Genomic DNA, 24,953 nt, shown 5'->3' on the forward strand with positions numbered 1-24,953 from the left:
ACGAAGAAACTATGACCGAAACAAAATTGGTTATCCTAAACTTGTTTAACTTCGGGATTAATTGGGAAAAATTAAATAAATCACATATTTCTAAGATAACATGATATTTTATATATATGTACTTATAATTCAATTTTATATGGTTCAGGATCACCCGTAAACAACACGAGAAGATTAATCATAAGATCCCATGTTTGTACGCAACACGTCATTTGACAACACCGGTACTTTATGTACGCAACACGTCATTTGACAACACCGGTACCGTGGGTCAAGATTAATCTTGACCAATACATATACGATGGGGTTTTATTTATTTTGTTGGGGGTTTTATTTATTTCATTGCGGGTATATTAAACATCTAAAAATGAACCATTAAAATTGAATTACTAACAACGAGCTGCTAACTACGGACTAAGGAATTTTTCAAAGTATTAAAAGTATAACAAGTATATATATGTGACGTTTGTTTAAAAAGAAAAGGTATTGATATATTATATATGGATAGGTTCGTGATATCAACCGGAGACCAAGTCAAATTATATATATCTTCAAGACGAAAGTGAGTATATAGTCCCACTTTTAAACTCTAAATATTTCGGGATGAGAATACATGTATTTTATGTTTTACGTTATGGACACAAGTAACTGAAAAATATATTCTACGTTGAGTTGTACCACTGGCATACTTCCCTGCAGCTTGGTAACTAATATTTACAGCGGTATTGTAAACGCGAATCCTGTTGATAGATCTATCGGGCCTGACAACCCCAACCGGACTGGACGACCAGTATTCAACGGTTGCACAGTACTTCGTTTCGTGACTACACTTGGTACAGTGTAGTAAGATTTCATATTAAAGGGAATATGCGACGTGATTAATTGTTAAGTATGGTTACCAAGTGCTCAACCACTTAGAATATTTTTATTAAAATGTTTATATATGAAATCTTGTGGTCTATATTTATATCGCTGTCGACATTAAACCTATGTCTCACCAACTTTATGTTGACATTTTAAAGCATGTTATTCTCAGGTATGAATTAAGTCTTCCGCTGTGCATTATCTCGTACTAAGGATACTACTTGAGGCCATTAAGGACTTATATCATAAGGCGTTGCATTCGAGTCATTGAAGTTCATAGAGACTATTATTAAGTAAATGGCGGTTTAGGTCATTTGAATATTATGAAATGTCAGGCGAATATGTCAATTATGGATGTAACTATAGATTGTCTTTTAAGAATAAATGCAACGTTTGTAAGATGTATCATATAGAGGGCAAGTACCTCGCAATGTTATCAACTATTGTAATTCGTTTGTAATCAATATGGACAACGTCCGGATGATTAGTTTCGGATCCTTTCAGAAATTATGAATCAATACTTCGTTATTTGTTGATGTATGATGTTCGGTTCGTGGAATTCTTGTGAATTTCGCAAAGTACGAATGATGTTATCTGAAAACTTTCGGGTACATCGATGATGAAAGTGTGTCATAACCCGTCCTTAACCATAAGAACGTGTTAAATAACGTATGATTTCATTGCTAGGTATTGACCTCTATATGCGACATTTTTAAAAGAAAAACTGCATATATTATACATTACAAACCATGATTCTTATTTTTGTTACAAGCTTTGGACAACATAAAAATGATTATCGTTTAGCGATAATCTTCGACTTACAAACTTTACATATAATGATAACAACACGGTTTCTAGCATATTTTACAACACAGATCCTCGGGTATGCAGTTTTATTTTTGACACAAATATGCGTACGCAAGATCCTGCTCAAATTCAACATTATGCAGCGGAAGCTTTAGTAATCTCCTGAGAATAGACATGTTTTAAAAGGTCAACATAAAGTTGGTGAGATATAGGTTTAGTGCCGGCAGCAATATATATATATATAGACCACAAGATTTCGTATATAAACAGTTTAATAAAAATATTCTAAGTGGTTGAGCACTTGGTAACCATACTTAACATTTAATCACGTCGCATATTCCCTTTAATATGAAATCTTACTACACCGTACCAAGTGTAGTCACAAAACGAAGTACTGTGCAACCGTTGAATACTGGTCGTCCAGTCCGGTTGGGGTTGTCAGGCCCGATAGATCTATCAACAGGATTCGCGTTTACAATACCGCTGTAAATATTAGTTACCAAGCTACAGGGAAGTATGCCAGTGGTACAACTCAACGTAGAATATATTTTTCAGTTACTTGTGTCCATAACGTAAAACATAAAATACATGTATTCTCATCCCGAAATATTTAGAGTTTAAAAGTGGGACTATATACTCACGTTCGTCTTGAAGATATATATATTTTTGACTTGGTCTTCCGGTTGATATCACGAACCTATCCATATATAATATATCAATACCTTTTCTTTTTAAACAAATGTCTCATATATATACTTGTTATACTTTTAATACTTTGAATAATTCCTTAGTCCGTAGTTAGCATTTCGTTGTTAGTAATTCAATTTTAATGGTTCATTTGTAGATGTTTAATATACCCGCAATGAAATAAATAAAACCCCCAACGAAATAAATAAAACCCCATCGTATATGTATTGGTCGAGATTAATCTTGACCCACGGTACCGGTGTTGTCAAATGACGTGTTGCGTACATAAAGTACCGGTGTTGTCAAATGACGTGTTGCGTACAAACATGGGATCTTATGATTAATCTTCTCGTATTGTTTATGGGTGATCCTGAACCATATAAAATTGAATTATAAGTACATATATATAAAATATCATGTTATCTTAGAAAGATGTGATTTTATTTAATTTTTCCCAATTAATCCCGAAGTTAAACAAGTCTTGGATAACCAATTTTGTTTCGGTCATAGTTTCTTCGTTACAAATCCGTTTTCGTTGATTCAACTTGCCATCTCCTTGGATCGAGTTCCTCTTTAAGACTATGAACTGAAAATACCTTGGTTTGTATTCAAAATCACACGGCATAGGTGAAACTTTAGTGAAACTTATGAAGTTAAACATTTTCCTTTATGTAAACAACCTTAAATGATTATTTTTCTAAAAATACTTATACTTTGAATTAAATCATGAAATTTTTATGTGTTATCATATTCATATTAAAAATCATTTTTCCAGAAGATAAACTTCCAATTCCAAGTTTAAGATGGTTTTTAATTATCCAACCCAAAACAGTCCCCGGTTGCACTCCGACGTCGTAAAAACAGTTTTTAAGGTGTTCTTTGAAAAACCAAGTTATACCTTGTTAAATTAGCATGTAATTAAGTTATATTACAGGTCTTGAAGTATTTTAAAAGTTAAGTTAGAAGGATCTATTTAGTTTGCAAACAAGTTTGAAAACTTTCAAACTATGTTCTTGTTGTTAAAATTTTATACCACAAAATAAGATAGCTATATATATATGAATCGAATAAGGTTATGAACATAGTTACTACCTCAAGTTCCTTGGACAAGGTTGCTGTAAAATAGGAGTAAGAACCTAGAACTAAAAGGGTGATGGAATTGGATGAAAGATTGGAAGTAAGTTTGTGTTCTTGGAAGGATTCTTGAAGTGTTTTTGTAAGGGTTTTCTTATGGTGATTAAGTGATGTTTTTGAAGCTAAATGATGGGGAAAATGCTTGGAGATGATCAAGTATGAAGTTAAGAGTATTTTGAGAGAGAAATGGGAGTGTAAGTATGAGAAAATGGGGTGAAGAAATGGTGTGCATGCATAAAAACGTTTTTAGGTTATAAAGGAAAAAAAAGATACCTAACTTTGTTTTCTTGCTAAATAATTCATGCTACTTGACAAATGGTTGGTTCCACATGTTTCTTAATCATTTAAGGCTGCTAAGGAGCAGATTTTTATTGGTATATACCAATAGTAAATACATCTAGAAGCTGCGTATGATACGGGTACATATACCCTAGATATACGTGTAGAAATCTTTGAGAAAACGGAACGAGGATTCAAATATAGCTATCTTTTGTAAATATACTTATATTGTTTTATGTATGTAAGCCCTTTAAAAGTGATAAAATACATATCTATACGATGCATGTATAAGTATTATAGGTTATAAGTATTTATGTCGAAGAACGTTACGTATAGTTATCGTTTTGAAAACTTAAGTTAGTAGTTTCAAAATATACTTATAACTCATTGTTATTAGTACCCAATGAGATGTTAAACATCCTTAGATCATGTTAAATATATATAAATACATATATATACATAAACGTATAATTATCGTATGTTATATAGTTCGTGATATCATCGGTCAAATTGAACGGTCAAACGTTGTGTAAAACTCTTTTCGAAGACATAAGTCTCAACAATTTGGATTGCTTGTCATGTTGGTAAGGTTTAATTTATGTAAATATTAATCTTATAAATATAGAATGATCGAAAAAGTGCGGGTCATTACAAAGTGTAAAATCAAATATATACTTGATTTATTATGAATTGGAATTTGTTGAACTGTGACAGAGATTGTAGTTAACGCTGGTTAAGTTGCGGCCGAAGGACGTACATTATTGCATATTTGTAATATGAATTAACCGAGTAGTTAAGATTCATACACAATAGCTTAGCACGGAAAGATTTATTTCAATATATATATATATATATATATATATATATATATATATATATATATATATATATATATATATATATATATATATATATATATATATATATATATATATATATATATATAATATACATATAATTTCTTCAGAGGGAATGAGTTAATTCTTCATAACTCGTTGATACAATATACACGTTATTGATTCGTAATGATGTCCACAGTGATTCTTGAACTGACTGAGTTTGTGATGTTATCGGTGTTGTTGATTCGGATGTTGACTGTACTGACAATGCTGGTAACGCTGACGGTACTGTTGATGTTGTTGGTAAAGCAAGTTTAGCTTGTTAATCACACACCATTTTTGTCAGGGTTTCTAATCTTCCTTCTATCATTTTGGTTCGCTTAACTGATTTATGGTTAGGGTTAGATTAGATAATCTCTAAGACTTTAGAGATTACATAATCACCGCGAAATGTTTCTCCAAAAAAAGTTATGAATTAATACTTCATCAGTTATTGTTGTTGGTACTCCTTGGTATCTATGGTGCGTATGACGTTGATGCTCGTGGGACAGATTGTGAAGTTGAGGTTTACGACGCGGTTGTGCTTGGAGGTGGTAATGGTACTATTAGCGTTGATGATGGTGGTACTGGTTATGTTGCTGATGCTGCTGCTGGTGTTTGTAATCTCTGCACCATATTCTCCAAAGCCACTACCCGAGCGCGAAGCTCGTTGACTTCTTCTATTACACCGGGGTGATTGTCGGTTCGGACGAGCGGATAAATAAAATCTAAAATTTGATGTAATATATAATCGTGACGAGATACTCTAGAAATGAGCGAGAAAATGGTGTTTCGGACAGGTTCGCCGGTAAGTGCTTCAGGTTCTTCGTCAAGAGGGCAATGTGGTGGATGGAAGGGATCACCTTCTTCTTGTCTCCAATGATTGAGGAGGCAACGAACCCATCCCCAATTCATCCAGAATAGGTGATGACTGATTGGTTGATCTATTCCGGTCACACTGCTTTCGGAGCTTGAATGGGATTCCATTTCGGAATCTGAGTGACTTGAACTGATGACGAATTCCATTTCGTACGATTGGATAAAGGATTTTTTTTTTCGATATGAAATGATTTTGGCTAACGGATGGTATTCTAATTACATAGAATATATATATATATATATATATATATATATATATATATATATATATATATATAATATATATATATATATATATATATATATATAAAGATTTCGTAGATTACGAAGGACTTTGCGGAATATGTCAGGCAAAGTTTAAAGTAACAGATACGATAAGATATGATTTAGCAGATATGCTAAGATATGAATTTTTGTCTATACACTATTCATGCAATCAATGCAGCAAGACGTGTCTTAGACTAAAAATGATAAGCAGGTAATTTCCTGAGGATGATAAGTAGTTAATTTTCGACACAAAATGATAAGCAAAACTTTTGACATGCAGACACGGTCGAAGTCCAGACTCACTAATGCATCCTATCGACTTATCAGTTAGACACACTAATGCAGACCTGGTTCGCTAAGACCACCGCTCTGATACCAACTGAAAGGACCCGTTCATATACATTATAAACGATTCACAATAGTTGATTACATTGCGAGGTATTTGACCTCTATATGATACATTTTACAAACATTGCATTCGTTTTTAAAAGACAAACTTTCTTTACATCGAAAATTGACAGGCATGCATACCATTTCATAATATCCACTATCCAGCTATAAATTGATTTAATAATAATCTTTGATGAACTCAATGACTCGAATGCAACGTTCTTCGAAATATGCTATGAAAGACTCCAAGTAATATCTTTAAAATGAGCAAATGCACAGCGGATGATTTCTTTAACACCTGAGAATAAACATGCTTTAAAGTGTCAACCAAAAGGTTGGTGAGTTCATTAGTTTATCATAATCATTTATTTTCATCATTTTAATAGACCACAAGAGTTTCATTTCCAGTTCTCATAAATATGCGTCCCATGCATAGAGACAAAAATAATCATTCATATGGTGAACACCTGGTAACCGACATTAACTAGATACATATAAGAATATCCCCTATCATTCCGGGATCCTCCTTCGGACATGATATAAATTTCGAAGTACTAAAGCATCCGGTACTTTGGATGGGGTTTGTTAGGCCCAATAGATCTATCTTTAGGATTCGCGTCAATTAGGGTGTCTGTTCCCTAATTCTTAGATTACCAGACTTTAATAAAAAGGGGCATATTCGATTTCGATAATTCAACCATAGAATGTAGTTTCAATTACTTGTGTCTATTTCGTCAAACATTTATAAAAGCGCATGTATTCTCAGTCCCAAAAATATAAAGGGTAAAAAGGCAAATGAAACTCACCATACTGTATTTCGTAGTAAAAATACATATAACGTCATTGAACAAGTGCAAGGTTGGCCTCGGATTCACGAACGTATCAATATTGAGATTCAATATTGCAGGAAAGGTACGTAGACGCAACGGAAATGATAAACACTATATTGACCTCACGAGCATACCCATGAACCATACTCAATCACCTCCATAGCTATAACCCATAATTTCCTAAATCCTATCCTACTCGAAAAACAATTTCAAAATCACTCGGACAGCACTCCGTCGTAATATTTTATGTATACTAATAATATCTTGAAATAATACGGAGTAAATATATATATGTAAATCGATTGAGAGAGTTTAGAGAAAAATATTTTCAAGTTTCTATGAAATAATGAAACCTATTGAATTCTATTTATAATAGATTTTTGAATTATTAAAGTGAATTATTAAAGTATGAATTATTAAAGTAAATTATTAAAGTATGAATTATTAAAGTGAATTATTAAAGTATGAATTATTAAAGTGAATTATTAAAGTATGAATTATTAAAGTTAAAGTAAAGTAAAGGTAAAGTTTAAGTATAGTAAAAGTATAAAACTATGTACGTATAATACGCGTATAAATATATATAATATTAATTTAAATCGTTATACATATTTAATAAAATAAAATATAAATATCGTTATCTTTATCATACTAGTTAAGTAATGAGTTGTCAAAAGTGGTTCTAGATATTTATAAAAGTTATATACGTTTTAATAATAAAGTTCTTTTTAAACTGAAAACGTTTTTGTACGTTTGAAACTAAATAGATCAATCGAGTCTTTATGAGATTCAATCTTCCACTATCCTTTGTCTAGTTCTCAATGATTGACAATTTGTTCTTATTTATAAATCACTTTACCATTTTCCGAATATTGTTAAAATGGAAGGATTTTTCAAATCAACGTGGGCCTTTCAACAGAGACTTGTAATCATAATTCAATATATCTGATAATTCAATCATTTGATCTTATCTTCTAATTCCATTGATAAACATTTTGAAACGGATACAATCATATAAAGTATTTAATCTAATATTTTGTTTACGTTTCAAGTTATAATATATATACACATATACATATATAATCATATTCGTTTAATGGTTCGTGAATTGTTGGAACTTGATCGAGGTTGAATGAATGTATGAACATAGTTTAAAATTCTTGCAATTTAACTTAACAAATATTGCTTATCGTGTCGGAAACATATAAAGATTAAAGTTTAAATTTGGTTGGAAATTTCCGGGTTGTCACATGTGTAACAACAAATAAGCTAGCACGTGTCCCATTTAAGAGGGTTAGATGATCAAAATGTCCCCGTTACTGTTTACTGGTGCCGGCTGTGATACTTATTGTAGAAATATAATTATCAAAAACTAATTTTTTTTTTTTGGCAAAAAAACAGATTATATTATATAAATAAAGAAAGAGATCTGAAGATCTGGGGCGTTACATGATTGAGAATTACATGAGCGTCCAACAGAAACGCAATTGAATAACCAAGCAAAACATTGAAACTATGAAACTAGCACGACAAAACAGTCTCTCAACGACTAAGAAACCAAATGAAAAGCTGCTTGATGTTGAATTGTTGTAGTAACCACCACCAAGACCTCCAAACCTTAAAAAATCTCACCTGAACTGAAGCTTGCAAGCGCGAACTTCCCTCACAGTCAACCGCAACCTCCCAAAACCATCATAAACCAAACCCAAATCCGCACGCCGGGAAACCCAAGAACATCAACCTCGAGACCGCAACCAGACAACCAGAAAGACCCCCGTATACCAGCAGATCCAAGAAATCCAAACGAACCACTTAGACTCCCTAGCTTGAAGCGACCTAATCCTCGGACAATCAGGAAACAACCGGAAGAAACAATCCAGAAACCAAGTTTATTGGCGCTTAGAGTCTCAAACTTCTCTCACAGTCAAACGAGACCGCTAAGGCGGCAACAACACCGGAACGGTCCGACCCGAACCCGGTGACGAAGAAGATGGACGAACGAACCCAAATCAGAGAACGATAATCAAAACAGGCAGCAACAGCACCGTCCCATAACCACCTTAACCAAAACCAGCCCACAAACCACTATCCGGTCAAAGCAACGAGACAGAACCAAGCTAACAACAAGGGGGGAGGATAACATAGAAAAATTCGCCATTTTGTAAAAAAGGTTAGGAAACAAAAAAGAACCACTCAGGCACCTCAGATCCGTAACAAGAAGAACGAAGATCAACACAAAAACCTGACCATCACCCAGAGAACGGTCACAGAACACTAAGGTGTTCGCCGCCTGTAACCACCAGTGGATGGTGGCCGAAAAATCTCCGGGAAGCAAAAAGTACGACGGAACAAGATCTTACCGGGAAAAAACGCAGGAAGAAGAATCCAAGGACTACTCACTGCCGGAGACCAGAATGAAGGTGGAAGAGCCTCCATTCGCCGCCTGGACTACAATCACCAAGAAATCGGAAGGAAACCAAACCCAAGAACCCAACCGGCAAGAAAGAAGAGCCAAAGTGAGGGGAAGGGAAGAAAAGCGAGAAAAAAGAGCCAACCAGGCCACCGGCGAGGTGCTGGAGCCTGGTGGCGACGTCTGAAAAATTAGGGTTTTACCAAAGTACACTGGGAGGAGGAAGGAATCGAGGAGAGAGAAAAAAAGATATCTGGTTTAATTAATGATACACCCCGTGCAAGTTTTCAATGGGATGAGTAAGATAAATATCAAAAACTAAATGGTTGAAGAATCTAATTAAAATTGAAGGCATAATGGAATCTAATTAAACTAAATGGGATTTGTACATGCCATCTCATCAATTCCCGCCGTTGATATTCACCAAAAGACATATATGAATTAATTAATATTAATACACACACTAATTATCGTAAAAACACTTAAATCCCATTCGCTACAACACCACCTCCTACTCTTACACTGTTTACATCTCATTAGGACCACACACACAAATCTTCTTCTCAAACCTTCCTCGTCTTACTCTCTTCAATAACAACTACCACCAACTCCTTTTTACCTGCGATTACGCCGTATTAACTCCGTTTCAAGCAACGCCATCACCACCATCGAATCCGCGACGATTTTTCGAGCAACATGCTACAAGTTTCATTCGATAAAATCGCAAACCTAGCGGCGGATTACGTCATATTCCGGCCGTCTTAAGCAACAACATCACCACCGTTGATTTCTAGGTCACAATTTTGTTGTGATTAAAGAGGTCAGGGTTTATATTTTTCTAAAATGTATGTCTAACTGGCTGATTGTTTTAATTGTTGTGATTAAAGAGGTTAGGGTTTATATTTTTGTTAAGGTGTTTGTTTTGATGTTTTTTAATAGAAACCATACTTTGAGTTGCTGCTATCAACTATAGTTATGAATGTACAGTAAAGTTATAAACTTGATCACCAAATCTATGCTAAGAAAAGGTAAGAGCTTTAGTTGTTTATGTGTTTGTTTCAATTTTTTTTTTGTAGAAATAGAAACTATATATATATATATATATATATATATATATATATATATATATATATATATATATATATATATATATATATATATATATATATAGTGGTAGGATCAAGACGGAAGTAACCATTCGGGGGGAAGCGGGGGAAGCAAAAACTTTTTTTTTTTTTTAGTTTTTTGAAAAAACTTTGTTCACGAACATTATAGATGAGATGAAAATAAGAACATTTAGTAGGGACACTTTGTGATAAATGTTTTTATTTTGGCGGGAAAACGCTCGAAGAAGTAATATATAACAATTATCGTGTTTTTCGAGCGTATTTTGAGGTTTTAGCTATTGGGGTTTAGATATTAGGGTTTAGATATTAGGGTTTATAGGGTTTAGATATTAGGGTTTAGAAATTTAGGGTTTAGGGTTTAGATTTAGGGTTTAGATTTAGGATTTAGATTGAGTTTTTAACACGAACGGTTTAGAGTTTAGGGTTTGGTGTTTTGGGTTTATGGAATAAACCCAAAACACCAAACCCTAAACCCTAAACTCTAAATCGGGCTAAATTTTGCTTCACAAAACATGAAAAAAAAACGTTCATATTCTTCACGAACAATACTATCTTGAATGTTATTTTTGTCGATCGTTTTCCCGCATAAATAATAACATTCATCACGAAGTGTCTCTTCTAAATGTTCATATTTTCGTGTGATCTTGATGCCGGAAAAAAAAACGAAAAAAAAAAAATTTTTTTGCTTCCCCCGATTGGTTACTTCCCCATTGATCCTGCCCCTATATATATATATATATATATATATATATATATATATATATATATATATATATGGGTAGGATCAAGAGGGAAGTAACCAATCGGGGGAAGGGGGGAAGCTAATTTTTTTTTTTCGTTTTTTGAAAAAACTTTGTTCACGAACATTATAGATGAGATGAAAATATGAACATTTAGTAGAGACAACAACAACAACAATACCCAATTCTACTAAAGTGGAGTATGAGGGAGGTTAGATGTAGACAGTCTTTCCTCTACTCTAGAGTAAAAGGGAAGTCATTCCTCCCCCACGGATACCTATCGGTCTGCGGGTAAAAGAAGTCGTCCCTCCCTATACTATAGGGCAGAGAGGCTGCTTCCCAAGGACCTCCGGCCAGCAGAACCATGAAATCCGTTAAGTGAAGTAACTAAATGCAAGTAAAGTAAAGTAGATAAAAGGAACCTTACCGTGGAAAATGTAAAGGTAAATATGGCATGTAACAAAGTAAAGTAAAAGAACATATAAGTGAAAAAAGTAAATGTCAAGTATGCAAGTATAACAAGCAATGTAAGTATAAAATGTGTATGCAAGTATAACATATTTAGTAGAGACTTTGTGATAAATGTTTTTATTTTGGCGGGAAAACGCTCGAAGAAGTAATATATAACAATTATCGTGTTTTTCGAGCGTATTTTGAGGTTTTAGCTATTGTGGTTTAGATATTAGGGTTTATAGGGTTTAGATATTAGGGTTTAGAAATTTAGGGTTTATGGTTTAGATTTAGGGTTTAGATTTAGGATTTAGATCGAGTTTTTAACACGAACGGTTTAGAGTTTAGGGTTTAGGGTTTGGTGTTTTAGGTTTATGGAATAAACCCAAAACACCAAACCCTAAACCCTAAACTCTAAATCGGGCTAAATTTTACTTCACAAAACATGAAAAAAAACCGTTCATATTCTTCACGAACAATATTATCTTAAATGTTATTTTTGTCGATCGTTTTCCCGCATAAATAATAACATTCATCACGAAGTGTCTCTTCTAAATGTTCATATTTTTGTGTGATATATTTTCGTGTGATCTTGATGCCGGAAAAAAAAAAATTTCAAAAAAAACGAATTTTTTTTTTTCTTCCCCCCGATTGGTTACTTCCACATTGATCCTGCCCCTATATATATATATATATATATATATATATATATATATATATATACATATATATTTTAATTTCTATTTATGAATTTATGAATGATTGTGTATTAAAGTTATAAGCTTGACCACTATATATGTTAAGCCAAGGTAAGAGCTTTAATTGTTAACGTGTTTGTTTTGATGGTTGTAATTTGTGTATTCACTAGCAGCTTATATTATGTACGTATAATAAATAGGTAAGAGCCTTTTGTTAATGTGTTTTGTTCGACATGTACAATGGAAACTGTATTTTGTGTATGTGCTACTAGTTTATATTTATGAATGTATATAATAAAGTTATAAGATTGACCATTGTGTATGCTATGATTTAAGGTTGAATCGTAGTCTAAGAATCTACATAAGCTAAACCAAATAATAATATAAAGCTTATTGATTGATTGATTGAATGCTTCAGATACTTTTCATGAGGTGAAGAGCAAACGAGAAAAGAAAAAAGAGGTGCGTTGTCATTGGTGATACATGAAACTCGTACTTGCTGTACTACATATTACAGTATTTCTAATCTTATTTATACGTTGTTAATGTAAATTAGTGCGATTAGTTATTTTTTGCTTTGTTTGTATTCAGCTGAAGGATACAACAGATATTAGACCTCGTGGTAGTAGTTCAAATCGTGGGGCTAGAAGTGGTCCAGATCGATACGCTGGACGTAGTGGGTCAACCCATTTTGGCTCTTCTGGTATAAAAGTGCATAAACCTTTTAAAAAATGTTATTTAGTTTATGTTCTGTAATAGAAACGTTGCATATTAGTGTTGAGACGTGTTCTTGGTTGTTGAAATTTATAGAGTCTGGTGGATCGTATGTTAAGCCTGCGTACAAAAGGGATAACAGGCCAAGTTCATATGCAGCCTCGACAACACCAGCATCGAGAGTTGCACCACCTAATTCAAGGTACGGTTAAAATAAAGGTTAACAATTGTAAGATCCTACGATCATAACAACGAAATGTTAGAGGATCGTAGTCGATATAGGATCATAATTGGGATCGTAAGAATGTAGGTACTATCACACAATGATTCGATCCTACTATTTATTGTTCACACAGCCTCGACAACACCAGCATCGAGAGTTGCACCACCTAATTCAAGGTACGGTTAAAATAAAGGTTAACAATTGTAAGATCCTACGATCATAACAACGAAATGTTAGGATCGTAGTCGATATAGGATCATAATTGGGATCGTAAGAATGTAGGTACTATCACACAATGATTCGATCCTACTATTTATTGTTCTATACTTTTTAGTTTTGTTTACTAATTGGGCTTAACGTTAATTTAATTTCAAAGTCTAGGAGGTTACAAGTTAAATCTGTTTAAGGCTTATGACATAAGACGGTAAGGGACAATGAATGACTTATTTTTTTGATAATCCCACTAAATGTTTAGATTATGATATGACATGTATGTTTTTATTTTCTTTGAAATACCAAACCTTAAACCTATAATGAAATTTGCACTTTTTAATTTGTGTTTCTTTATAGTTTTAATGTTGATTGATTCCTTTTATGTGACGATACCGGAATTCCTCCTTTCAAGTTTATTACCTATTTTATTGTGAACTTAAATTAACCAAATTTTTTGGTGAATTGGTTGCAGGTGATCTTCTATATGTGAAAGCTTTACAGTTTAGAAATCGAAATGGCAGGTAGTTGCTGCAATGTTAACTTTATTTTACATCTTAATGAAATTAGAATTATATTACATCTGTCAGTTATAATTGAAATTAGAAACAACTATTGGACTAATAGTTTGTAAGGTTGTTTACTAAATCATTTGGTTTATCATTTGGCTAACAGTGGAGGAATGAATGACTGGGAACACGTTATGGTCTCAATCCTGCTCGAAAAAATCTACTGGCATGATTACTCTGGATTATGAGTCATCAATAGGTGGTATGATCTATTTATGTATGCATTTACATTTCTTTGTACTAAAGTTTCGTAGGACTAATTAATTGGGCTTCCATGAGTAGTAGAATGCCTTGAAGATCGTGTTTTGAAGACATTTTGAACATGTGTGGTTGCTGCAACGAGTGATGATAGACTATCCGACAATAATGATACAAAGGTTGGAGAAAGTGGAGAGGATCTAGGTATTTTAAAGGGATATAGATGTATATGGTCAACGCTGGGTGGTCATAATAGTCATGGTTTTTTAGAATGGAAAGAAGAGGTATTATTTTCAATGTGTTCATCCATTAGCAATTGAGAAATTATTAATTTCCCACACAAAGGGTTACAAGTTTGTTTTATAATTGAAGCAGCTCTTCGAACTTTGTAGATGTTGGCTTCAAATGTTGAAAGATTTGCAAAAATAAGTGAATGATATGAAGAATAAAGAAAATGAAGGAAAAGCTCAAAGAAGACATAGAACTGCAATCAGGTCAATACACGGCTATGTAGCAAAAAAATCTTTCATCTGAAAGACGTAATTTCCGATATAATTACAGGTGAGTCGACTTTCATACTATTTTTTTTTATATTTACACATATAGTTAAAAGACAGCCAAAAAGCATCCTTTTGTTGATTTTTGATGTCAATTATTTGAAAAAAATTGAATGCAAACTTATTGACCTGGTGGGAGGGGTTTTGCAATTGATGGTGATATTCATTGTGATAAATCTGATCATATTAGCTTTAAATACGGTTTTTTTTAGAGTTTAATAAGGTAACCTTTTATACATATATATTTATATTGATATCAAAGCTTATTAAACATCTATGTTAATTCAACATTCATGTTCTGATATTTTTGTAGCTTGAGTTGAAGTAATGAGGTAAAGTTTAAGCCTTTTATACTTTGAGTTAATGAGCTGAAAGCACGTAGGAAGTAAAGTTTGATTTTAATTTAATGGAATTAGAGAATTCTCGGGTAGTTAAATTCTTAACAACATGATTCGAGCTATTTTTTTTTTTTTTTTTTTTAAATATCAAGGTGTTATAGTTCTTTATGGGTATCACTGTGTTTACCAAGATATTTAATAGTGTTAATTTTGATGTTATTATTTCACTTATTGAATCAAATTATGCATTGCCTAAATTTAAAAGTTGATGTTACAACTTATTTGATAGTAATGATAATGTGTGTTACCGTGTCCATGAAATTGATTAAGTCTCCGTTTTATGAAGATGTGCATCCAGTTGAGGGGATAGGTTTAGGAAGAAAAGTATTCGAACGGGTTCATGAAACGTACGATAGTGAGTTACTTTTGATATGTTACTCCATATATTGAAAAACAACATATCCATCATGTACATTTGACCTATTAGCATTTAGCATATATGTGATACCACTTGATTTATATTCTGGGTGTAACTTGTTACATTAGTAACAAAACCCAACATCATAGATTCAATGCTAATAGATACCCACTATCTAGACTCCCTCAACAAAACTCAACGTTATGGATTCAATACTAATAGGTAGTTTTATCAACCTGTAGCGTCTACTATTTACTTAAACATTACATAATATAAGCATCTACCTAATTTACTTTCAATATTTATAATCTGCAGATTACATTGGATGTATACAGAACGTTGGAAACATCAGGATCTCTGGAACAACAGACAACTTAGTGTCAGGAATTAAGGCTCCAAATTTGTAACAATATACATTAGAGCAACTAATTTGGGCCCCTTTTAACCGTTAGGTCATTTGGTGTAAAATTTGGTAATGGTCGATTTTGACACGCCTTCTTCGCACACAAACGCTTACACATATCCGCCGCGAAGCGCGGACCATAACACTAGTTTGAAATAAAAGTGGTAGCATTTACCAGGCTGCACACGACCTGATCTTTTTCACCTATATAACAATGGAGGAAGTGTCGATGAAAAATAAAGTTGTAAAGTGAACATTAAATAGAAATGAGTCAAAATAGGCAGGTTGGGTATCGGTTTCAAATGGGTTGTTTTCCATACATTTCAAACAGTGGCGGATCTTGAACAAGATCTATGGGAGGACCAAAAATTTTTGAACATAAAAAATATAGTCTTACAAAAATCGTTAGATATTGATGAATTATTACTTGAAAATTAAAGTTTATTGAACATAATATAAGTATGTACATTTTAACTCTTGTTATTTAGTCACTCAACTTAAGTTTAAATATTAAATAGTCAAAACAAAAATAGCGCATATCTTTAGGAAAAAAAAAGTAGCGCATGAATTTAAATACATATTGCTAAAATTTGTTTTTAATGTACTCGGTAGTTAGTATCCATTATTTACTATGTAATTTATATTTTATTTAAAAAGAATTTAGAATTTAGAATGCAAAAATAATTTAAAGTTATAAGGTATGAAATGAACATTCATATAAACTTAAAGGGATCTTTTGAAAAATAATTAGAAGTACTGACATCACTTTCTCTTTCCTACATGCTTTCTTCATCACCAACACCCATTACATTTACGGTACCAAAATTCTCCATTAAAATTGAATATAACCTTTATTTTTTCTTCCAAATCAAATCAACTATATACGCTACTTGTTCAGAACTTTGGGAGGGCCAACGCCCCTGCTCCCTGAAGATCCGCCCCTCATTTCAAGTCGGGTCAGCTCCAGTTGATACGTGTAACTCTGTATCCATTGTCACAATAAGTCAACACTTCAAATAGATTTACAAAAGCACTTTATTACGATAATAAACTAAACCGATAAAACAAACTTGCTATTTTGATCTTAACTCGTGCATTAGTTATTTTATTATATAAGAAAAATAGAAAATAAACAGCAAATTAGAGCCATTTTAACATGTAAAAATAATAATGACTTGATTCAGTGGCGGAACATAGAGCAACCCAAAGGGGTATCCCCCAAAAGAGCAAACCAACACCTTACCATTTAGCCCATTTTCTGACCCGCTTAGGTTATATTTTCCATAAAAAATGACCTTATATATAAAATTAGTCAACTACTGAATAAACTATGTTAACAACTAAATATAAAAATAACGAAATTAAAAGAACTCTCTCAAGCAGTGCACACCATTTTTCTAGTGATAAATTGCCATAAAGTGCTACATACCTCTATACTGACAAAAGCATTGGTGTAGACCAATGTAAAAATTTGTCACTTTAAATTATCTTATATGACATTTATTTATTTATCTATATACTAAACCTCACGGCCAAAATTCGACCAAAATCGTCGTTTCAGTTCTATTTGATTATCGTTTGAGTTTACGATCACAATCCCTCAACTTTGACTTAATTTACACAATGGCCCCTCAAGTTTTAACTTTGCAGGGGTAGAAAACGTAAATATATAATTTTATTAAAATAAAAGAAAATAATTCCACCCGAATTTTTAACGGGCCCTATCTTCTCGCTCGGTCCGAGATAAATTTTTTCGAGATCACCGTTCAACTCGAAAAAATCAGACGGACCAACGGGACTAACTATACGCGAAATGGACATCGTTAAAAAAACACTAAATAACGGGCCATATATTCTTGTTCGGTGCGAGTTAAATTTTTCCGAGACCACCGTTCAACTCGAAACAATTTTACGAACACAACGCGACTAACTATACGCGAAACGAACATCGTTAAAAAAATACTAAATATTTCGGGCTATATTTCATGCATATACATACACGTCCAACAAACAACTCAACCTACTAGATATATCAGGTACCACACAACGTATATCCACATTCGACCGCGCGTTGAATACAACCGCAGCAACGCACGTTCGAATTTTTTTCTAGTTATATATAAAGACAAACGTTCACCCTACTTTGAGTGTCTACACAAAAAGCATACTCGATGACTGTTCATTAATAAATAACTAAAGGTAATTCTCATTTGACAAGAGTGCTCATGCAATTTAATCAGAGAACCATGATTAGAATTAAAGCATCAAACCTCGGGGATGAAGCCAACATCGGTAACGTCTTTCTCTTCCTTCAACTTTTTCCTCCGTCGTTAACCACCCTTTGTCCTCTACCGTTTTCTCTCTCTTTCCTACCATTAATCACCTCATCCACACCATTTAATTTTCTCCAAACTGTTCGACATCTTTTTCCTTTTCATTTTTCATCATATGATCGACGTGAAGAAAATTGTCGTTCCTCGGAATCCGAGCCTGTCAGATATTTTTGAAATTTCTTACCCCTTCTCCTTTGGGAGGTGATCCGTACACCACACATACCATACACCCCCAAAATAATTAATTGGACATATTTACCCTTAGTTTTACTTGTCATATCCCACCGCCTCACTTTTCAACCTAAGCTAAAATGTGAGCCGAATCATAGAATTACTCTGAACCTAATTTACTTCCTCTCATCTTCTTAATTCTTTATGAACATCAATATATCATTTGGTTTTACAAATAAAGTATATGCCCTACAACTTGATAATAACTTACTGATGCATTAAAGGATGTGGGTGGTGGAGGAGGAGTTCTACTGAGGGATGGTGCCGGCGATGCGTTAAAGGATGTGCCAATGAGTTTGTCAGAAATTAGGGTGGAGGATCTCCATTATTTGTTATTTCCTGTGATTATTATGTCCTAATTGGGGCTATAATATAAGGAAAAATTTAAGCTCTTTTGTTTATTTACCTGTTGGGTATTCTTGAATACATAAAGAACCAAATTATCACTTTAAAAATCGAAGCTAGTTACTTCAATTTTATAGAATTTGTTCGAGTGATTTTGTTGAGTTCCTAACTTGAAATTATGGTTCTAAATTATTTATTATATATCACGTGTTTATAGAATTGCCATGTTCTGCTATCATCATCAATTGTATCATTGTACTCACTCTAACAATTGTTAAATTTAATAAATCACTTGCTAAATGAAAAGATCCAGTTATTGCTTTAAAAATAAGAATATGTAAAAGTGCAAACTAAATTTGAGAAGTCAAAGGGGGAGGTGGTGGTTGGATACGGTAAATAAAAAAGGAAGGGTAGAAATGTCCAAATAATTTATTTGGCGATATATGACAAAATAGAGGTGGTGTACGAATTACCTCCCAATATAGTAATAGTAATGGATCAGGTTTATCTACAATACTCTACTTACACTTGCAACCATTTATTTAATTGTTCTTTTCATTTTATTCGTGTATTGGATCGGTTAAATAAGTTTCATATGACTCAAATAAGGTTGCATTATGTTAGTTTGGTCTGCACCTACTTCTTTTGTCCATTGTTTTTTTTATATTTTATAACTTTTGATGCTTTAATTTTTTTTTATGGCAAAAAAACAATAACTATATATAAAACTTGATCTCAAAAAGAGACGAGAAACAAAGAATACAAAGAAAACTACCACGACAGAGGTTCAGCGACAGTAAACACACCGTAACCAAGACAAGAAAGACGTTAACTAAAACCGAACATCACTGTGGCCCTAACCAAGAATACGAATACAACGACAAACAAATGAACAAACAAACCATCAAACAAAGAGAACCCATAAAAGGAAAGTTAAGCACAAATGTTCTTTATATTGAATCCATCTTACCCATTAGCCTGAAAAGAGAAGGTTGACTCAATTCCTACTCCGTCTGAATTCAAACCGCCATTTCTAAACTCATCAAAAAAACCATTACTAACAAAAGCTTCTCCCGACCCCGCTCCCACACGCTTCAACCTGCAAATCTCAAAGGTTTGAAAAACTTTTGAAGTCCCTTGAATAGGCACCTCGGTTTCCTCCTCATCACTAGAATCGTGTAAATAAAAGATCTCATCCTTAACAATCTTTGTCTTCAACTTACCTTTCTTCTTGTTCACACCTTTATCGAAGCCTTTCCTTACCCCGTTGAACCGAAAATTACTAGAATGAACATGCCAACCCCCACAATGACCTTTACAATTAACAGTCACACAAATGCAATATTTCCGTCCCGCACTATTACCATTAGCAACATTCGCCAAGTTATCAAGAATCACTAGTCGACGGATCCAAAACCTCCTAAATTCTCGTTTTTTACACTTCGAATCAAAGCCTGCATCAATAAGAGCATTGTCAATCTCATATAAGTGAACCTTATAAGGAGATCCTAAAGACCCTTCAACCCGACACTTATGTTTACACAAGTTAGCAACAATAGCTCCATCCACCGACCCCTGCATGCTATCATCAATCATGTCCTTACTTCTATTCAACTCTACGTTACTATGGTCTAAACCAACCATATCCTCAGTTGAATCGAAACACCTCGAAGCTAAATCAACTGCATCAACCACAGTCGTGTCATCCACTTTTCCAATTCCCTCACCCTGATTACCTGCTAATCCGGACGAATCCTTCTTTAAAACAGTAATCGGAGTTTCAACAGAAACCTCAGTCATAAACTAACCAAACCTAATGCTGCGATTGTCACACAAAACCACCTTTTTCGAGAACAGATCTTCATCAAACAACCAAAAATCCATCAACTAACCAACTTCATTAACCCATATATTTTTCGACGAGTCCTTTTCACCTTTCAAATTATCTATCACCAATTCATGTATGTGATTCACACAACTAGATTGTATGAATGCGTATAATGAACCAACTAGTGCAAAGACCAGTGGATTCACGGATTTTTTAAAGGAAATTTTTTGTAATGATACGTTATATAATCAACATGTAGATAAACTAAGAAATAGAAATATTATATGGTTAAGTCTTCAAGTAGTGGCTAATCCTACTACCATATACAATCATTCAAATCATAGTTAGAACCAAAAATATTAGGAACTAATAAAACATTGATTTTTTTTTAATAACTTGAAATACTTACACATCGACACTTGAATGTGCCCGGATATAAAAAAAAAAATGGATATCTAATTTGAATGCACCCTCAGACCTCAACATTACCAAATCAAATAATGAAACTCACTGTGACCTGTACCCATTTTGACAAGTTCGCCGAAACCTACTGTTTGCCTACCCATTTAACAACAATAACTAATACTTCAAATAGTGTACATTCAAACCTACAATACAGCCTAAATGATCAACACAATAAAGTGCAAAAATTACAAAAGGAATTGTCACAAAGGATATAAAAAAAAGCCATACAATCTTCTTCCAATCATATTTAAATAGCTTTCATCATTAGATTGACATATTGAAACTATCCAAAATAATATTTTGAATAATAAATAGAATAAAAAAGGTATTTACATACCTCAAAGTCTCAAACTTTACATGGAACAATAAGTGGTTGCAACATCCATCCTCTCTCTGAGGACACTAATTTCAAAATCAATGTGTGATCCAACCATTCGATACATAATAACATAAAGAGAATACTGCACATTGCATTCTACATCATGTTATTATGAATGCATTACCAACTAAAAGGTGGATTAGACAACTTTTAAACAACAACTTAATCATAATCCACTAAGAATAATAAGTATATTAAAATAAAAACAAACAGGAAAGAAAATTTTGAAGGTATAATCCGTTTTGATATCAATAAATATGTCAATAGCTATAAAGTATAGTCCCTTTTGATATCAATGAATATGCCAATGGCTTTACAGTATATTAATTTAAAACAAAACCTCAATATGCAAACTTATATACATGAATACTTGATATATGGAACTTTAAATGGGTCTAGATTAGGGATGAGCAAAAGTCCTGAAAAATCGAAACCGTACCGGTACCGGTACCGAAAATGGGTACCGAGAGGGATTCGGTTTCGGTTTCGGTATTTTCGGTATCGGTACCGGTTCGGTATGGGGAAACCGAATCAGGACCGATTTATGGAATATCTATATTATAACCTTCAATAACTTCTAAGTGAACAATTGATAAACAGAATTAGTCATTGTGTATGTTAAATAGTAAATAACTTTTGAGTTTTGACTACCAAGTAGCAGTACAAATCACGCACCTTATATTTACAGATTTTTTGCACAGTTGCAACTAGTTGAATCAAGATAAGTAATAGCGAAGTGTATGTCGAGCAGTATAGTAAAATGATAGCAACTCAACGGCTTTAAAATCTTAGAGAATAATTAAAGATTTTTACACACAAATATTATATTTACAGCTTAGGTGAAGTGTTAATATCAATGTTTATCTGCAATTCTGTTGTAGGTATATATAAAACTTGTTTTCCTGCTTAATGAATCAAATTTTCTTTTATATGTATATAAAATGATCACGCTTGATGTCCTCAAATTGTTACGGAGTATTAATCAACTTATACATAAACCAATTTGATGTTTTGCATATTGTGTGTAGTTTTTTTAAGTGACATGTTATACTGAGAAGTAATCTAGAGTATAACATGTCACTTAAAAAAACTACACACAATATGCAAAACATCAAATTGGTTCAGATTGCTTCTCAAAGCAATTTATTGAAATAAAACTACAAACACAATATGAAAAAACTATAAATGAGTCTAGATTTTTTCTCAGAGGTAAATACAGATTGTTTCAAAGAAACTACACATTTGATTCGAAAAATACAATATAAACCATATGCTTAATCGTAACCGGTTACTTTAAATCATCATATGCGATGCTAACTCTAAATTATATGTAAATATAAATGACTCAATGTCCATTGTACCTTCAAAGAAGACAATGAAGTGAAAAGAGAGGTACCTCATCAACATTCATGAAGGTACCCTTGAGCAACAATCCTGATTTCCAACTTTGATCCATATCCAACATACTTACTCTAAAATTCAACTTGAAGTTGTCCTAAATTTACTGTAAACTTTATCGTAAATGTAACAAAAATACATAGAGAATGTTAAAAAAAAAAAAAAAAAAAACTACAGTAACTGAGTGCTTACATCGGCAACCTCTGCTATCAGCCTCTGACAACTATTCTCATGATAATTAAACTCGCCAGAGACTACAAATACAAACAATTACGAACATAAACACCTTTTATTACTTCAAAACATCATAAATCATAGTAGAACATAAGACCTTAGTTTAGTAAACTGATTCAGTCAACCAACAATGAATCAAAAACCTTAAAGTTATACAAAAAGAAAGTATAACTCTACTACAGTAGTACCAAAAGAATTTCACTTCTTAATCATTGATCCAAGCATTCAAGAACTGTTGTTGACATAACATCGAACACCTTGTGTGCATAAGGAAAACTTCAAAAAAATTGACAAGCAAAAACTTGAAATACTAACCTTAGTTCAAGAACTTCAAAAACCTCCATTATTCTTTCATGCTGATCTTCCATGTCCCATTCCTAATGCTCAATTATCATAATCAGCGCATAAGAATCAAACCAAATTATTATACCATAAAAAACTAATCAATGATTAACAAAAATAGTTTAATATGACACAGAAAGATTAAAACAGTATCTCCATTCAAGTTTTCCCTAATTCCAAAAATCCACACGAAATATAAGGAATTGACTGAGATATTTTTTAATGTTCTCATATTTTTTTTAAAAAAATAAGATGATGAAACTCAACGATACAGAGAGAAAATTTAGGGATTTTTTTTCGAAAAAAGGGGAAAATATATTAATTTAAAGATTGATTTACCTGAACTAAGTGGTGATGAAGCTCAGAAGACCAAAAATTTGTCGATGACGAAGATGATCAGATGATGAAAAAATGAATCGAGAGGCATCTTTGAAGAATGGAATTGAAGAAATCTTCTGGTTATTGACGATGATTTCAAAAATCGCTGGAAGATGAAGATGTGTAAAGCTTTTTTTCGCTAGATGATTAGGTTTTGGGTGGCGTGTTTTAGGGTTTTTGGTGCTTTTGAAAAGAAGCATGCTAAGTTCAGGAAGAAAAAAAAGGCACGCGTGAGAGAGTTTCAAGAAGTACTCCGTATTTTATTTATCAGATATATTCCGTATAATACAATTTTAATATGAATAATTTTAATTATTTAATTAATTAATTACAAATAATGATGTAAGTATCATGTCATTAGAATGTGCCATGTGTCCTTAATTAGTTTTTAAGCTAAGATTTTTTATTATAAAATGATGTCATACAATTGGTATTTTACTAGCATGTAATAGAAGTTACCTTCATAAGTGGAAGAATTAGTCACTGACAAAACAACTTCAAACAATCCAGCTACCCTATGAATATTCTTAGCCGATACAAACTTAGCCGAAACTCCCCTAATTTCAATCCATACAAACGTGAAAAGTGCACCAAATGTTCTTCAAACGAAGAATTCAAACCAAAGTCCTCCTGGCGATTCACGTTCGCTAAGATCCTATTATAACCCTCATAATCCGAGCAAACCACAACACAACAAATATTACCAACTTTGCTAGTACGCGAGACCGTAGCGTTACACTTAATCAAGAAAGAAACAAACACGTACATTCTTGAGATCCAAAATTTGATCTCGAATATCTGCCCAATTTTACAAAAAAGACTCTCGATCATATGCCGTGTAATCTCCTTCTCCAACCGTCCAATGAAGTCAGTTAAACCTTGATTTCCAGCTTCATGTACCATCTCCACCGCCAGTGGATTAACAGGAGAACAGTCTCTTTGAGTAGAAC

The 24,953-nt window shown here is 33.0% G+C and overlaps 1 protein-coding gene and 1 long non-coding RNA gene across 14 annotated transcripts; one reads left to right on the top strand and one right to left on the bottom strand.

Annotated features, from left to right (window-relative positions):
- Positions 1 to 9,955: 9,955 nt before the first annotated feature.
- Positions 9,956 to 16,244, top strand: LOC139857476 (uncharacterized). 12 transcript variants are annotated; one of them, XM_071846239.1, is made up of 10 exons: positions 9,956 to 10,270; positions 10,365 to 10,453; positions 12,859 to 12,902; positions 13,032 to 13,143; positions 13,297 to 13,356; positions 14,063 to 14,111; positions 14,263 to 14,358; positions 14,439 to 14,638; positions 14,747 to 14,915; positions 15,983 to 16,244. In XM_071846239.1, the coding sequence occupies exons 2-7, from the start codon at positions 10,405 to 10,407 to the stop codon at positions 14,342 to 14,344; spliced, it is 396 nt and encodes a 131-aa protein (XP_071702340.1). In that variant the 5' UTR covers positions 9,956 to 10,270; positions 10,365 to 10,404; the 3' UTR covers positions 14,345 to 14,358; positions 14,439 to 14,638; positions 14,747 to 14,915; positions 15,983 to 16,244. The 12 variants fall into 12 exon arrangements, with proteins under 12 accessions (XP_071702340.1, XP_071702348.1, XP_071702346.1 ...); XM_071846247.1 differs by having other exon boundaries at positions 9,956 to 10,245; positions 14,436 to 14,638; XM_071846245.1 differs by having other exon boundaries at positions 9,956 to 10,245; positions 14,730 to 14,915.
- A 6,531-nt stretch (positions 16,245 to 22,775) lies between these two features.
- LOC139858672 (uncharacterized) lies at positions 22,776 to 24,246 on the bottom strand. Of its 2 annotated transcripts, XR_011763025.1 has the most exons (4): positions 23,965 to 24,246; positions 23,599 to 23,660; positions 23,242 to 23,303; positions 22,776 to 23,155 (listed from the first exon to the last, which is right to left on the bottom strand). It is a non-coding gene; the product is annotated as an uncharacterized lncRNA (long non-coding RNA). The 2 variants fall into 2 exon arrangements; XR_011763024.1 differs by having other exon boundaries at positions 22,776 to 23,303.
- Between the last annotated feature and the right edge of the window lie 707 nt (positions 24,247 to 24,953).

This window comes from Rutidosis leptorrhynchoides, chromosome 7, assembly GCF_046630445.1.
Source record: "Rutidosis leptorrhynchoides isolate AG116_Rl617_1_P2 chromosome 7, CSIRO_AGI_Rlap_v1, whole genome shotgun sequence".
Lineage (NCBI taxonomy): Eukaryota > Viridiplantae > Streptophyta > Magnoliopsida > Asterales > Asteraceae > Rutidosis > Rutidosis leptorrhynchoides.

Coding starts and splice junctions, on each gene's coding strand:
- LOC139857476 (XM_071846239.1), top strand. CDS start 10,405: ATGTACAGTAAAGTTATAAACTTGATCACCAAATCTATGCTAAGAAAA. Junction 12,903..13,031: donor AACGAGAAAAGAAAAAAGAG/GTGCGTTGTCAT, acceptor GTTTGTATTCAG/CTGAAGGATACAACAGATAT. Junction 14,112..14,262: donor TTTAGAAATCGAAATGGCAG/GTAGTTGCTGCA, acceptor TTTGGCTAACAG/TGGAGGAATGAATGACTGGG.